Source organism: Quercus robur, chromosome 7 (genome assembly GCF_932294415.1).
Source record: "Quercus robur chromosome 7, dhQueRobu3.1, whole genome shotgun sequence".
Classification (NCBI taxonomy): domain Eukaryota; kingdom Viridiplantae; phylum Streptophyta; class Magnoliopsida; order Fagales; family Fagaceae; genus Quercus; species Quercus robur.
The window spans coordinates 38449802-38461468 of record NC_065540.1 but is presented as its reverse complement, the minus strand read 5'-3'; the positions used below and the strand labels follow the sequence as shown (position 1 = coordinate 38461468).

At 38.0% G+C, this 11667-nt stretch overlaps 2 protein-coding genes and 1 pseudogene across 5 annotated transcripts; all 3 read left to right on the top strand.

Annotated features, from left to right (window-relative positions):
• The first annotated feature begins 809 nt into the window (after positions 1-809).
• LOC126693345 (serine/threonine-protein phosphatase 7 long form homolog) lies at positions 810-8165 on the top strand. Of its 2 annotated transcripts, XM_050389288.1 has the most exons (6): positions 810-1563; positions 1736-1823; positions 5380-5778; positions 6928-7612; positions 7713-7772; positions 7852-8165. In XM_050389288.1, exons 1-5 carry the CDS (start codon positions 818-820, stop codon positions 7760-7762), a joined length of 1968 nt encoding a protein of 655 aa, XP_050245245.1. In that variant the 5' UTR covers positions 810-817; the 3' UTR covers positions 7763-7772; positions 7852-8165. The 2 variants fall into 2 exon arrangements, with proteins under 2 accessions (XP_050245245.1, XP_050245244.1); XM_050389287.1 differs by having other exon boundaries at positions 7713-8165.
• Positions 2944-3054, top strand: LOC126693822 (U6 spliceosomal RNA; annotated as a pseudogene).
• Positions 7873-10298, top strand: LOC126693346 (uncharacterized). 3 transcript variants are annotated; one of them, XM_050389289.1, is made up of 4 exons: positions 7873-8407; positions 9059-9162; positions 9319-9387; positions 9756-9787. In XM_050389289.1, the coding sequence occupies exons 1-4, from the start codon at positions 8325-8327 to the stop codon at positions 9779-9781; spliced, it is 282 nt and encodes a 93-aa protein (XP_050245246.1). In that variant the 5' UTR covers positions 7873-8324; the 3' UTR covers positions 9782-9787. The 3 variants fall into 3 exon arrangements, with proteins under 3 accessions (XP_050245246.1, XP_050245248.1, XP_050245247.1); XM_050389291.1 differs by lacking the exon at positions 9756-9787 and adding an exon at positions 9970-10298 and having other exon boundaries at positions 7875-8407; XM_050389290.1 differs by lacking the exon at positions 9756-9787 and adding an exon at positions 9959-10298 and having other exon boundaries at positions 7878-8407.
• The last annotated feature ends 1369 nt before the right edge of the window (positions 10299-11667 follow it).

The window sequence follows — 11667 nt, the reverse complement described above, 5'->3', positions numbered from 1 at the left end:
ACAACGCTATTCAGTCACTCACTCTCTCTGTACACTCTCTTTCCCTCGCTCTCTGCCATCACTCTCTCTCCACACTCTGTCTCTCTCGCTCTGCGATCAGGCTTCCCCACTCTTCCTCGAGTCTCCATCAGTCGTCGTTGGTTCCCGCCGCCGCTGATTACAGGTACGGTCCTCTCCCTCTGAAATATTTTCTGACGTTGGTTAATGTTAGGTTGCGTTTTGTGTGGGATTTTGATTAGTTTGTTGAAACTTAAGGAAGTAGTAAATTTACTAATGAAGATGAGAATTTTGTTGTCTTTTATATGCTGCAATGATGATTTTCTCATTAATGAGTTTAAATGTGCTTGGGGTTTTGATGAGGGGTTTTGGCAAATCGAGTGGTGTTATAACTTATATTTTCATAAATAGTTAATTAATAATTATCCGAAGCTTTAAGAAGTGATTTAAATAGTTCTGAAATAATTTTTTTTATGGCAAGTTCTTATTTATTTAAGAAGTGATGTTGAAAATCTTGTGCTCAAAATATAATGTCTTACTGAATCTATGCTTTTATTTTATATTAAATGTGGTTTACTTGTTAGAAAATTGCTAACAATGTATTTGCTGCCATGTCAGATATGCAGGCACTAGATAGAGTGCGGCCTGGACCCGATGTGGATACCCAGTTGGCCCAGCAGCCGAATCATCGGTCAAGTCCACTTTGGAGGTGCGCCACTGACGAGGTATGTAGTAGTATTATTAATACATGTTTGTTTTATAATTACCTCGTGTTTAATCTCCTAACAGAATACTCGTCCGTGTGCAGGAGGCGCCTGGCATGATAAAGGTTCGACGCCGTAAATGTGTATTGCCACAGGGTGGGTTAGATCCACGTATCATGCAACACATAGATGCAGCAGGGTTGACTGGTTTATTCAAGGTTCCTGATATGGAGGTCGACCACGCCTTGATCACGGCGTTGGTTGAGCGGTGGCGTCCGGAGACGCACACGTTCCACTTACCCCATGGAGAAATGGGTATCACCTTGCAAGATATGGAGGTGATGCTGGGGCTTCCGGTGGATGGGTTGCCTGTCACTGGGAAGACAGACTACAAATGGAGTGAGCTGTGCGAACAGTTGTTGGGCCATAAACCTCCACCCCCGATACCAAACTCAAACAAGTCTACCCTTGCTGGGGCGAGGATAAGATACACCTGGCTTGATGCACAGTTTGCCGCTCCCTTAGTTGTGGACGCTGCTGACGAAGTCGTGCAGCAATATGCCCGCTACCACCTACTTGTACGGATGGGGGCCCTCTTGTTCATGGACAGGTCTGCGGACCGGGTCTCACTGCTGCCTCTGCAGTTGCTCAACCCAGTCAGCAATGCGAGACGGTATAGCTGGGGTAGTGCAGCATTGGCCTGGCTGTATAGGCAACTTTGTGGTGCATCGAAGAAGGATGCGATGCAGATTGGAGGAGCACTCTTGTTGGTGCAGCTATGGGCCTATTCAAGGTTCCCACAATTATGCCCTGTTGTGAGGCCGCCTCTACCGCCAGTGCACTCAGGGCCCCTTGCCATTAGGTACGTTCATTGAGTTCTCGTTATTTGTCTCTTTCATATAATTAAAAATATGCCAAACTAACAAACGAAAGAAACTTATCAATGCTTAGTATATGGATGTGAAATATAAAAGCAAAGTTTGTTAAATGTAAGGTTCAGTAATGAGCATTTGTCGACATCTCATGTTTGGTAGGTGGAGCGGGCCAAAATGCACCGCAGAGCATGCCACACACGTCCTTGCTGCGTACCGGGCGTCACTGGCTACAGTACGGGCCGAGCAGGTATTCGGTTAATTTAGTTTGAATTCTTATGACCACGTTTCCCTCAATTCTTATAACTACGGGCCGAGCACGTTTTCCTCAAATGCACCGCACATGCTTTTATTTTCGTTTCCCTCAATTTTATATTATTTTGAATTCTTGGATTGTTGTAGGAATGAGTTGATTTCATAATACCATCCAATCATTTTGTTTGGTACTTGGATTTCCATCCCATCATTTAACTCAATTGGAATGTCCATCGTGAAGTACTTCACATTAGAACTTCCATTTGTAGCACCTGCATGAATACTTGCTCGTCCTTACATAAAGTAAAACAAAAGTAAAAAATTCTTGAATGTTAAATCAAAGGGTTTTTTCCAAATTGGGTTGGATTGAAGGGTTTTTTCCAATGCAACCCAACTAACATGACTCAGGTTAAGTTGGGTTAAATCAATGGGTTATATATAAATTTAGTCATATATATATAAAGTAGAATTTGGCTATATTCTTCATTATGTACGGAAACGTTTGTGATTTACACGGAAAAAAAAAAAAAAACACAGAATAAATTGTCCCTTTTCCAAGATGTTTGAAGCATGTGCAACATGCGCAAAACATTGAGCATGAAGTCTTCGTTTAGTGCAAGGCAGTGAGTTCAAACTTGTGTTGCAACCAAAAAACAAAAACTCCACCAATTGTTACAAATGTCATTAAGCTGATGCAATGAAGAGAAGACGCACATATTGGATTATGTAATTGGTTATAATTCAATGAGAAATGAATTTACCTAATAGTATACCAAAGATGATCAGATTTGTCTTTGGTTGTATTTGTGTGCTCAAGTAATTCATTTGATTTTAATGATGCATCTTCGAAACTGACGATGACATCTTTAAATTCTTTCCAGCTACTAACTGAATCAAAAGTTTGTGTTCATTTTCTGATTATGTTATTATACACCGTTTCAACCTACTTAACATGAGAAAATAGAACTTTTAGCCTGCTATGAAAATGAACTAAAAAATTTCAAAACAATATTTCTTAAGACTTTATATAAGGCGAATGATTGTAAACGCAGAACCACCATGGTCAATTAAATTCTAAACAACAAATTTCTAACTATAAACTTGACAAATATGGGTCTTTTCAGAACAAGGGAATCAAGGCATATTAGAATACAAATGATATTTTCAAAACGCATGGCCCCTGCGCAAGGATGACACGCATAAATCGAGAAATGGTCCAAATTTTTTTCTTTCCCTAATCCTTGTGTGAATTCTGCTTCACTGTCTTCTTCGTTGTTTTTGCACTTTCTGCTTCTTTACATGCGTTTTGGAGTCTTGCTCAACAGGTTAGCCCAGACTTGTGCTCATAATTCTTTTAGAGAGAGTTTGAATCTTTGATAGTTGTTATACTTCAATATTAAAGCTTTAAACTAGAAATTTTTTTTAGAACTGTTGAAGCTTATTAATATTTCACACCTTCTGGATTCGCTATAGTTTTGGTGGTTGACTTAGATATTACCACAATTATATTCCAGATTTTCGTTGAATTAAATTTGCTGAGTTAGAGCTGCTCTTCACTGTTGTAATATAGTTGGCTGTTAAATCTCATAAAATGATAAAATTCTTTAAATTTAGAACGTTGGGAAAGCTGCAAATGTTAAACTACGAAAATTTTATCTAATTATTGTGTAATCATGACATGAGAGCAAAAATATAACCCAAGTTTGCATTTTTGGCCTAAGTACAGAAACAGAGGGAATGATGACATTATTGATCATTGGCCCGTAAAACACATGATCACTTCTCTGGCTTTCATTGAAATTTGAAATTAAGCAAACTAAAGGATGGAGTTACTCTGACTTGAATGTCATAGAGTGACCATAGGCTAAGCCATTGCCATAGCTTGTCCTTGTCCAATGCTGGATGGTTGTCATTGCTTGGGTCCACACTGTGAAATTTCCAAAATACAAAGCCATTAGTGCCCTCCCAGTAGGAACTCGAGAGTCCAGGGTATAGGTTAAACCCTTTGTGAGATTTGGGGTTGTTTAGGATGCCAGAGTGAGCACCGAAGATAGTCTCAATTGTTGCTTTGCCTTCAAAAACTTACTAATGTTTGGAGTTTATGCATTTCACTACCCCTGTGACAGAACATAGCAATATTTAGTATTAAGTGACCATCTAAGGTTAATATAAACTTTTATGTTATCTAAACATCTGTTTGGGATGTTCTAGTTGATGGTGTTTTCATAGGTAGTCAATGTGAATCTAAGCTCTTTACAATTCATTGGTGCCACTGGTGCTGCAGGTGGTTTGTAATTTAAGCTTGTACGGTTTGTAATTAAGCTTGTGAAATCACTTGTAATTAATTAATAAAATGTTATGAGCTTAAAACCATAGTTATTGCTCTGCCTAATAAGTAGACAATTTAGTATTTCTTCTTCTAACATAGGGGTATCCAGGATTACAAAAATTGTTATTGTGATGCAAAAAACATTGTTACATTGTACGTTATAAATTACCTTTGCTGAATTGAAGGTTATATTTTTACAGTCTAGTAGAATACTGTTTGACTTCGATTTACGTATTCAAGTGGTATATTTTGAATATGCACAGCCTCGATTGTCTTCTTGGAAAACAATGGCCTAAGTTTAAAGAAACAAATAATTGTTAATCAGTGATATATGAGAAAACATAAAGACGCTTGACACATTACCTCTTGTTGTTTACCTAAATGAAAAGTTAGTTCGTGCTCCTTGCACCAAAGTTGGAGAGCACAATTTAATTGCAGCATGCAACTCCTTAAGTTGTCCCCACTTTAGCTGCCTTAATAGTCCTAAAATTATTAAAAGCTATGGATTATTAACGAGTACTTTATTCATATAATTTTAGAAGCGTGCAAAATATGCTGATCACCATATTCTTCAAGAGGAATGTAATTTTAGACATTGACATGATTAGTTTGAGATAACTAAAAGGCTTACGTAATTTCCAACACTAAAATTTATAAGAAATATATATTTACATAGAAATATAATAACAGTATTTGATGAGGATTATACCATGTAATAATTTACATAGCTTCCATTTCTTGCAATATAAAGTGGTACTTGAAATGCAATGTCTTCAGTAGACCTTATAATAGTCATTTTGTTCTCATTCATTGAAACATTGTTAATGACTAATGCAATTAATGTAGCACAATATTTCTATTACGATAAAAAGATTTTGCGAAATCATCAACTTGGATTCATCTTACAGCCATAAGGATGCTGTAGTACCCTCCTCTAAGTTTGGTTCAGATTGAAAACCCTAGTATTTGATGGTGTCAGTTAGCTTTGAACCCTGTCCAGCATATGAACATGGGGCTGAAAATGGTGGACATGAACAACCTAGATCTTTTAATATATTTTGCAGGTCAATTTTGTTGTTCTTTTAGTTTCTGCCCAATAATCCCTGAAGATTTTGTGTACGACTAGAAGCTAGAAATTCCATGCTTTGCATATTACATATCGCCTACATAATGTTAAATTAGTATGATGTCTCACTATCACAAACATAATCTACTTATGCAGATTGTATGGGAGCCGTACACGCATACGCTAGGCTCCCTACCTGCGTATTGCACTGCTGGGCAGCATATTTGGAGGGCCGAGGTGCCGTTGATATTCTTTTGGATAGTGGAGTGGCATCATCCTGAGCGAGTCCTCCGTCAGTTTGGGATGAAGCAACCAGTTCCAAGTGTCGTGGATACGTCGACTACCCTTCACAAGATATCCCTTCAGGGTAAATGGGAGAAGAACTGGGAGGTAGAACATGATCCCTTTATTCGGCAATGGGCCAACCGAGTGAATGTAGTTCGCGGGTCCGATCTCCTAGACGATGATGATACGTATCTCGTTGAGTACATGATGTGGTACAATCGCCACACAAGGCGGTACATAACACCAGAGTCTGCGTATTGGGAACTCATGGTGAGGCAACAATTCCTATTTTATGGATGAAACCATTGTTGGATTAAATATCCTCAGCAGATTTATCATGCATATTTTGAAGTCCACAATAGTTATTGTTGTTACATCTCTATAAGTTTCTCTGTCATTTTGTTTTAAAGTGAAAAAATACTGCATGACATGTCATTATGTTTTAAAGTCAAAATACTGCATGATTTAAGTTGTTCATAACAAACTGAATTTGTCTTGATCCAATTTGTTTGCATGAGGAATGGTTAATGGGCAATGACTAATGATGACCACACCTTTGTTCATATAATTACATTCAACTTTTAAAAAGGGTAGGTTGGGTTGGGTTTTATTGTATTTTACTTTAATTTTTTTTTTATTTTTTTTTGTTTTTGGTTGGCTTGTACTTTAAAATGGACGGTGCAACTCTGTGTAGTAGTGATAAATTCGCATTTCATGATAGTTTAGATAGCCTTTCCTCCAGGACTGATTAATGTATTACATATTCCTTGATAGATATTACCTCTAGGATTGGGAAGTCCCTTACTAAACTGTTGGTAGAATGCAATTCCCAACAGCTTAAAGGTCATTTAAAATCTTGCAAGTATGCAGCAAGGAGATGTGCATTTATACTAGATTCAAGTATGATATATGTTCTAAGTTTTTGGTACTTCCCTTAATTGAAACTTGAAGCTTGCGTTTGATATTTTCAATTCATTTGATTTGGGCGTGTACGTTAGGAAATAATAACTTCAAAATATGTGTCCTGATTGCAATGTGATATTAATGGAGTTGTAAATCTCGTGAAGCCTAGATACAGAAGTGAAATTCTGATATTTTCACTTATGCTAAGATTGAACTTATGTACAACCAACTATACGTGTTTTTTAGAAGTATTATCTCAATGTTTAGATTGCGTAGCGATAAACATAACAGGAAACATACAACCTCTTGAGTGTTGGGTTGGAACTATAAATTCTTGCACAGGGGGGGCCAACCCCTATTTGTATACACTGTCTTTTTAAAGATGCTTCATAATTATAAGTAATATAAGGATTTCATTAGCTATGTTTGCTACTTTTTCTTTTGATTTTGGAACAGATTTATCCAAGTTTTGCATCATACTTGCGTTCTTGCTTTTATGACGCCCTTGTTTTGTAGGTTCGGACGATGATTAGGTCTATACCGAGGTGCGATGAAGGTTCTGACATGCACACTGACCTTACATTTACACTAGAGCTTGTGGAGGAGCTAGGCCGACTTAAATTGGCGAATGCGCTTGCAGAAGCAGTTGACATTGATAGACAGGCCCCAGTTCGTGGCGGGCAACGTGGTGGGTCTCGTGGGGGTGGACATCGTGGAGGTGGTCAAGCTGGTCGCAGCCGTACGACCGAGTCGGCTCCCATCTACGAGGAAGGGAATGAGGAGGGTGTAGAAGAGGCATGGCTTGGCACTGATTGGGTACTGTCTGATGACGACGGCAAGACACCGCGATGCACGCCTGGCGATGGTGCTGGGCCATCCCATAGCGTCGATCATCAGGGCACTGTTCCAGCCCACACTACATCCCATGGTGCTAGCACGGACTTTGAGGGCCCTCCTCGTATGTCGCCCCCAGTTTTCAGTGGATCTGCCCATGATGGTGGATGCATATTTGTCCCCACACCAGGCATGCCCACCCCACCTCTAGTGCAAGTGGACCCCACCATGTCAGCTCCATCTCAAACCGCCCACGGAGAGGCTGTACAGATTGAGCAGATACCGGCTGAGGACATTGAGCCGGTGGAGGCTTTGCGGAGATCGCGACGCCCGCGTGCGCATGCTCCCGATTGCGGGACCGGTGATGGTATGTACTTCGTCTACACTTCCCATCTTCTTGAGCTACTTGTACTGTGCATTTGATTGATTATGTTAATTTAATTATGCTGTTGTGTCTGATGAAACAGGTAAGATTAGACCTGTCAGGGCATATGGGCGGAAACGAAAAGATCATTAAATGCCTTAGTGTATGCTTATACTTCCTACCTATAGGTGACTGCATAGTTACGTTTCACTTTTCTTCTAAAGTCGTATTTTTTTTTTTAGACCTAACTGCAATGGTGGACACGAAAAGGCCATTGAGCTGGATTGTCCTTGTGTGCTTATTCTTCATGTGTATAGGTGACTGGAATAAGCATGCAAAATGTTCTACTAATTGGGGAGAATCTTGGTGGCTGTGCATCTATTTCTGGATCATTGCTTGGGGAGAATACTGGCTGTCAATGTGTTTGTTGTCAAGAAATTGATATTTTGGAGAAAACCCATAAGGCGTATTGTATTTATTGATGTATTAGGAAGTTTTTCTGCACTTGGAGTTTTGATTGCAATTTGACAAATGTCTGGATTGGTATTCATTTGAAGCCAAACTTTCTTGTGTTTTTGTATGTTGTTAGCTACAGTAAAGTGGGTTGTAAGAGAGTAATTTGTTTTTTTATTTTTGTTAGTTTTGTGAGAAACAAATGTGTGGTATTGTTGATAAGCAAGAAGAAGTAATTTGATACTTTCTGTAAAAGAGTTTGATGACGAAGTTTATGCGGATCAATGGCAGAACCAACTCCTTTGTAGCAAATCATTTATCCGAGTCTCTACAATGCTTGGCTAGGTATGTGTCTCTCTCCTAATTTTCTGATTCGCCTTCCCTACAATTCCTAGATTGGTACATCCTCCTTCCCATTTTATTAATTTTAATCTCCTTTAAATCCCCTCCTCTCTAGAATGATTAGATCTGTGTACATTTGATTACAAGTTCGTTAGTAGGAACTTTGGAGAATAGAATTTATATTTTTTTCTAGCATTGTTCTAGAGCAGCTCACAATATAACTTACCCAAAGCTGAAAACGGCAAAAATCTTAGTTATGTGTGCATGTTTTGTTCCTTTTGCTTCTTGGGGTTTGTAATTGTTATTTATCATTGTATATATTACCTTTTCATTTTGGTAGCAAATTGGGAACCCAATGAGAAACATTTAATTGATTATTGATTTTTTCATCAATTAGCCTTCTTATTTTATGATTTTCAGTATATATATATATATATGTTGTGTGTGTCATTGGCCAATGAATCAAATATTGTCCATCATTTGCTTTAATGAAATGATGGAGGCATTAATGAAAAATTTGCATACTGTTTGAATGTTACTTTTATTGTTTGTGTATTGCCGTTTTTTGGGTTTGAATTATTATCTATGCTTACAAAGGTATATGCATTTTTCTCAATAATTTTCGGTTAGTATCTAATGTCTCCTTCACCACAGCACATTAAGACGTTGGAGAAGTGGCCAACCTTCAGAATCCTGGGAGGCTCATAAGGCAGCAATCCAAGCACTCATAAAGCTGCCTTCAGGCGAGCTTGTTACAGGTATAATATGATTAAGTAGATGACTGTTCTGCTAGATATTGTTTTAGATTTTGTTGGTAGTTGGAATTGGTTACATCAGATTGGAATGCATTATCAACTACGAATGTCTTTCACTATGAACTTATGGGGTTCATTTTTATGCTACCACGATTTTAGGTTCAAGTGATACAACTTTAAAACTTTGGAGAGGAAGCAAATGTACACATACTTTTGTTGGGCATACAGGTATTTTTTCCATTTATTTGCCTTCATTGTGCTTTATATATATATATATATATATATATATATATATCCTTATTTGCAATGTGTTGAAATCATGTGGGAATGAAAATAATTGTAGATTTTGCAAACTAACGATGCTGTAAAATTTTCTTCTTACATGTCTGTTTGGTGATCATCAAACATATTTTCTTTGAGCTTCCTATAAGTTAGAAGTGGAAGAAGCATTTAATAAGACTTCTGATGTATAAGTTGGCATTAATTGACCAAACTGTTGACATGGGTAATCCTCATATGTTTAGTGCTTTACATGGTTTGATTGCTAAAAAATTTAGACATGATGATACCGAGTTTGTCTCTTGTGGAGTATTTAGTGGGAAAGGAATGCTTGCACTTTTGACGGAAGTGCAAGCATTCTTGATTTGAAGTTCTTCCGGACTTTATCTAAGCGGACTAATGCTTTGGCATTCATTACCAATCTGACTGGTTTTCTATTTATCTTCACATGATTGAGAGTTGTGTTATTTGCTTCAAACTTGCCTTTATAATATGGCTTTATATATCATTGATAAAACAGATCAAATATAGGCTGATGCACTTGTTCTGAGGGGGATCAGTTGCACATTTGAGGAAGGGCACAAAATACGTATTGTTGGCAGAATTGGCAGTGGCAAGACCACTCTCATAGAGATGAACCTGTTTTGTCCAGTGGAGCTAGCTAGAGGGACCATTGTAATGTATCTATTGAAACCTGTAGTATTCCATGTAATGTTCACGAGATTACGTAACTTTTAAATTTTAAGTGTTCATTTTTTTTCTAATTCAGAATAATACTACAAGGTACATCATAATTTTAGGGTTTTATTTACTGTGTTTGGGATTCAAGAACCTTTATATAGCTGTGTTATTTGTTTTTTTAGTTGGTTGGTGTCAATTTTTATTCATGGTCATTTTGTTCTGGACTTTCTATATTGTGGCTATTAAAATTTTCAGAATTGACTTGAAGAATTTAGATAATTTTCTAATGTTGGACGATTTATCATGTATGAATAATTCCAATCCTAGCTTTTTTAAACTTTGAATTTTCTTTGATTGGTATGGATTGCAGTGAATCCTCCAACGAGGAGGATTTCCAAATCGTTCATGTAGAGGTTATGCAATTCATTGTTGTTTTTTACGTCATGTACATTCGTTAATCGTGGCTCATTGTGTATAGGCTGATGTAGTATTTTGTAAGTACACAATAATGGACTGCAGTGAATCAAATAGACGGGGTACGACCAAAGGTGACTGAATAGGATCAAATAGAGTAAATAGAATGTAGTACACCGATTTTCCTAGAAACCACAGTGGACCGAATAAGACCAAAGTAGATATAATGGACCGAATAAGACCAAAGTAGTCCAAAAACAAAAATAATAAGGTTATTTTTCCATATATACATATCTGCCAGTGAAACAATTGGAAAACGATGACACTTCTACTTAAAGCACACATGACAACAGATGGTACTTGGAAGTATACATATCTTACTAAATACCACAACAAGAAGTCGTACTTTTGCATTCATGCATCCGTACGTTGTCTCGTGGGTGCATCAACTTCATCATCCCCCACAACGTGAGCCACCACTTCATTCAACATGTTTGCACTCAACGTTGCGATCCTCCTTGCGTGGTCACGCTCCTCAATGGCAACTTCCAACTGATACCTTAACAAAGTGTGCCTAATGTCTCCACTGCCATAGTTGGTTCCTTCGCTTTGAGAAGTGCTAGGTGGAGTTGAGGTTGATATGTTTGGAGTTTCCCACGACGTAGACACACCACCATGCACGCCCATACCAATACCATGCAAATACTCCATGTATGCAGCTTCGGCTTCCCTTCGATCTTTATATGATTTGTGATTGGCGTTTGGGAATTTATGAACTTGTCTACTCGCATCTAGCCAACTGTCGTATATGCCTGGAACACGACCGTTAAACACAACATAGGTTCGTCCCATCCTGCTCTACAAAAACGCAATGGTGGGAACTCTTTGCACTAGAATAACATGGCTGCACCTTCTAACGTGTGAAGTGAGCTTTTGTAGTGGAAATGGGGCCACAACTCGATTCCATAGAAATCGAGTTATAGCATGCGGAGTTACATGTAACTCGACTTCTCATTAACCGAGTTTCTGAAATGCCGTCATTTCAATACGTCTTGTCAACAGTAACTCGATTTATGTGGTATCGAGTTTTATATAAAATCGATGTACTTAATATCGAGTCATGTTGTCCCCCTC

Bases quoted from the DNA above. Each gene is read 5' to 3' on its own strand.
- LOC126693345 (XM_050389288.1), top strand. From the start codon at position 818: ATGATAAAGGTTCGACGCCGTAAATGTGTATTGCCACAGGGTGGGTTA. The intron at 1,564-1,735 runs GTACGTTCATTG...CATGTTTGGTAG, and splicing joins TCAGGGCCCCTTGCCATTAG to GTGGAGCGGGCCAAAATGCA. The intron at 5,779-6,927 runs GTGAGGCAACAA...CTTGTTTTGTAG, and splicing joins CTGCGTATTGGGAACTCATG to GTTCGGACGATGATTAGGTC.
- LOC126693346 (XM_050389289.1), top strand. From the start codon at position 8,325: ATGACGAAGTTTATGCGGATCAATGGCAGAACCAACTCCTTTGTAGCA. The intron at 8,408-9,058 runs GTATGTGTCTCT...CCTTCACCACAG, and splicing joins TCTCTACAATGCTTGGCTAG to CACATTAAGACGTTGGAGAA. The intron at 9,163-9,318 runs GTATAATATGAT...CCACGATTTTAG, and splicing joins TTCAGGCGAGCTTGTTACAG to GTTCAAGTGATACAACTTTA.